This window comes from Chiloscyllium plagiosum, unplaced genomic scaffold (genome assembly GCF_004010195.1).
Source record: "Chiloscyllium plagiosum isolate BGI_BamShark_2017 unplaced genomic scaffold, ASM401019v2 scaf_81310, whole genome shotgun sequence".
Lineage (NCBI taxonomy): Eukaryota > Metazoa > Chordata > Chondrichthyes > Orectolobiformes > Hemiscylliidae > Chiloscyllium > Chiloscyllium plagiosum.
Window position 1 is genome coordinate 1 of NW_025208545.1, and position 2683 is coordinate 2683.

General features: G+C 39.9%; 1 protein-coding gene across 1 annotated transcript in view; it reads left to right on the forward strand.

The window, feature by feature from the left end:
• Positions 1 to 993: 993 nt before the first annotated feature.
• LOC122546701 (integumentary mucin C.1-like) overlaps positions 994 to 2683 on the forward strand; it is a gene marked incomplete at both ends in the record, with an annotated part of 9744 nt that continues 8054 nt past the window's right edge. The window contains one exon of the mRNA XM_043685353.1: positions 994 to 1083. Within this exon, the coding sequence (XP_043541288.1) occupies positions 994 to 1083 (90 nt within the window). The remainder of the gene's footprint in view (positions 1084 to 2683) is intronic.

Genomic DNA, 2683 nt, shown 5'->3' on the forward strand with positions numbered 1-2683 from the left:
CATGACCTCCCAACTCCTGTACTCAATTCTCTGGCCAACAAAGGAAAGCATACCAAACACCATCTTCACTAGCTTATCTACCTGCGACTCCATTTTCAAGTAGCTATGAACCTGCACTCCAAGGTATCTTTGTTCAGCAACAAACCCCAGGACCTTACCATTAAGTGTATAAGATTTGCTTCCCCAAAATGCAGCACCTCACATTTATCTAAATTAAACTCCATCTGCCATTCTTCAGTCCACTGGCCCATCTGATCAAGATTGTGTTGTAACATGAGGTAACCTTCTTTGCTGTCCATTACACCTCCAATTTCGGTGTCATCTGCAAACTTAGTAACTATACCTCTTATGCTCACATCCAAATCATTTAGATAAATGATGAAAAGTAGTGGACCCAGTGCCGATCCTTGTGGCACTCCACTGGTCACAGACCTCTAGTCTGAAAAACAACCCTCCACACCACCCTCTGTCTTCTACCTTTGAGCCCATTCTGTATCAAAATGGCTAGTTCTCCTTGTATTCCATGAGCTCTAATCTTGCTAAGCAGTCTCCCATAGGGAACCTTGTCAAATGCCTTTTTGAAGTCCATATAGATCATGTCCACCATTCTGCCCTCATCAATCCTCTTTGTTACTTCTTCAAAAAACTCAATCAAGTTTGTGAGACATGATTTGCCACATACAAAGCCAATGTTGACTATCCCTAATCAGTCCTTGCCATTCCAAATACATGTACATCCTGTCCCTCAGGATTCCCTCCAACAACTTGTCCAATGGTCTATAGTTGCCTGACTTGTCCTTACCACCCTTCTTAGTGGCACAATGTTAGTCAATCTCCAGTCTTCCTGCACTTCACCTGTAACAGGGTACTTACTGATTGGTCATCTGTGGAATAAGGTTTAAAGTATTTTACACAATCTGTCAAAATTTGTACACTCCCTCCTGAATGCAGCTGAATCTCTCTCATTCATCTTTATTCTGTTTATCTGTATAGATTGTGATTACATTTCCTTTTCCTCAACAGAAACCACAACAACATCAGAGACGACCACCACAACCGGTTCTACTGCCAGCTCCACAACTGGTGAGTGAGGACATCTTGTTTTAATCACAAGCAATAATTTTCAACAATAACTCAATGAGTTCCTGGTCAAGTAAATTCTTTTTTCAAGGTTAATTCTTGAGTTGCCTTCTCACTTATGAAAGTTGTAGGATCTGAACTTCTTACAGAACTTATGCAATGAATCTAACCACAGAGAAAGGACCACACTATGTCTGAGATTTTTCTGGCTCTTGCATGAGAATGTTCCTTACGTCTTTGTGGATCCAGCAATTCTTACAATTCTGACACCCTTTCTTGCAATTCTGTTATCTGCTTTGTCATTATCCCTCATTTTGCACTGCCTGCTTCAAGATTTTACATGTACTCTTGTGAAGTTTGCACAATAACCCATTCCTTTGATCATAAACAATATCTCCAATGTTTCATTTTAACAAGTAACTTTTATGTTTTAATTTTATTCATTTTTCCACCAGAATGGTTAATAAACTTGATAGGGGACAGACAAAAACATTATTTTGGAATTGTGTCCCAAGCTTCTGATTCCAAATGTTGACATTGTGTTCTTGTTGTAACTGTATATTTGAATTCAAGAGCCATGGCCATTCTCACAGATCGCCTGCCTGCTTGTTTTTGAATTGCCATTTGACATATTTCCCAAATTAATATCTATGGAATTATTCTCCCCTGAACAGAACGTATCTCCAAAGAATATCTTGACTCTTGGAAAGTGTCAGTAGATGGGAGACTGCATGATCAGCCATAGACTAATTCAGTTAAATCCAATTTGTTCACTGCGTTCAGGATTTAATCTCCATTAATCCTTCAATGCACCCTCTGCATTCTGATTGTCAGAAGGGTGTGCTAGCATAAACAGTGACTTGTATCAGTGTTTCAATCTTTCACAATGGCACTCTATTCATGGAGATTTAGTGAAATATGCATGTCAATTGCTCAAATTGTAATCTGACCGAATATTTTCTGTTCGGGAAGTAGTGTGTATGATTTTTAATTATTGTTACAAATTCTCTGGTCTGTAGTACATACCCTGTTGACGCTGTTTAAATTGATTCAGTACGGTGGTGGGCAAGTTGTTGGAGGGAATCCTGAGGGAGAGGATGTACATGTATTTGAAAAAGCAAAGACTGATTCGGGATAGTCAACATGGCTTTGTGCGTGGGAAATCATGTCTCACAAACTTGATTGAGTTTTTTGAAGAAGTAACAAAGAAGATTGATGAGGGAAGAGCAGTAGATGTGATCTATATGGACTTCAGTAAGGCGTTCAACAAGGTTCCTCATGGGAGACTGATTAACAAGGTTAGGTCTTATGGAATACAGAGAAAACTAGCCATTTGGATACAGAACTGTCTCAAAGGTAGAAGACAGAGGGTGGTGGTGGAGGGTTGTTTTTCAGACTGGAGGCCTGTGACCTGTGGATTGCCACAAGAATCGGTGCTTTTTGTCATTTACATAAATGATTTGGATACGAGCATAAGAGGTACAGTTAGTAAGTTTGCAGATGACACCAAAATTGGAGGTGTAGTGGACAGCGAAGAGGGTTACCTCAGATTACAACAGGATCTTTACGAGATGGGCCAATGGGCTGAGAAGTGGCAGATAGA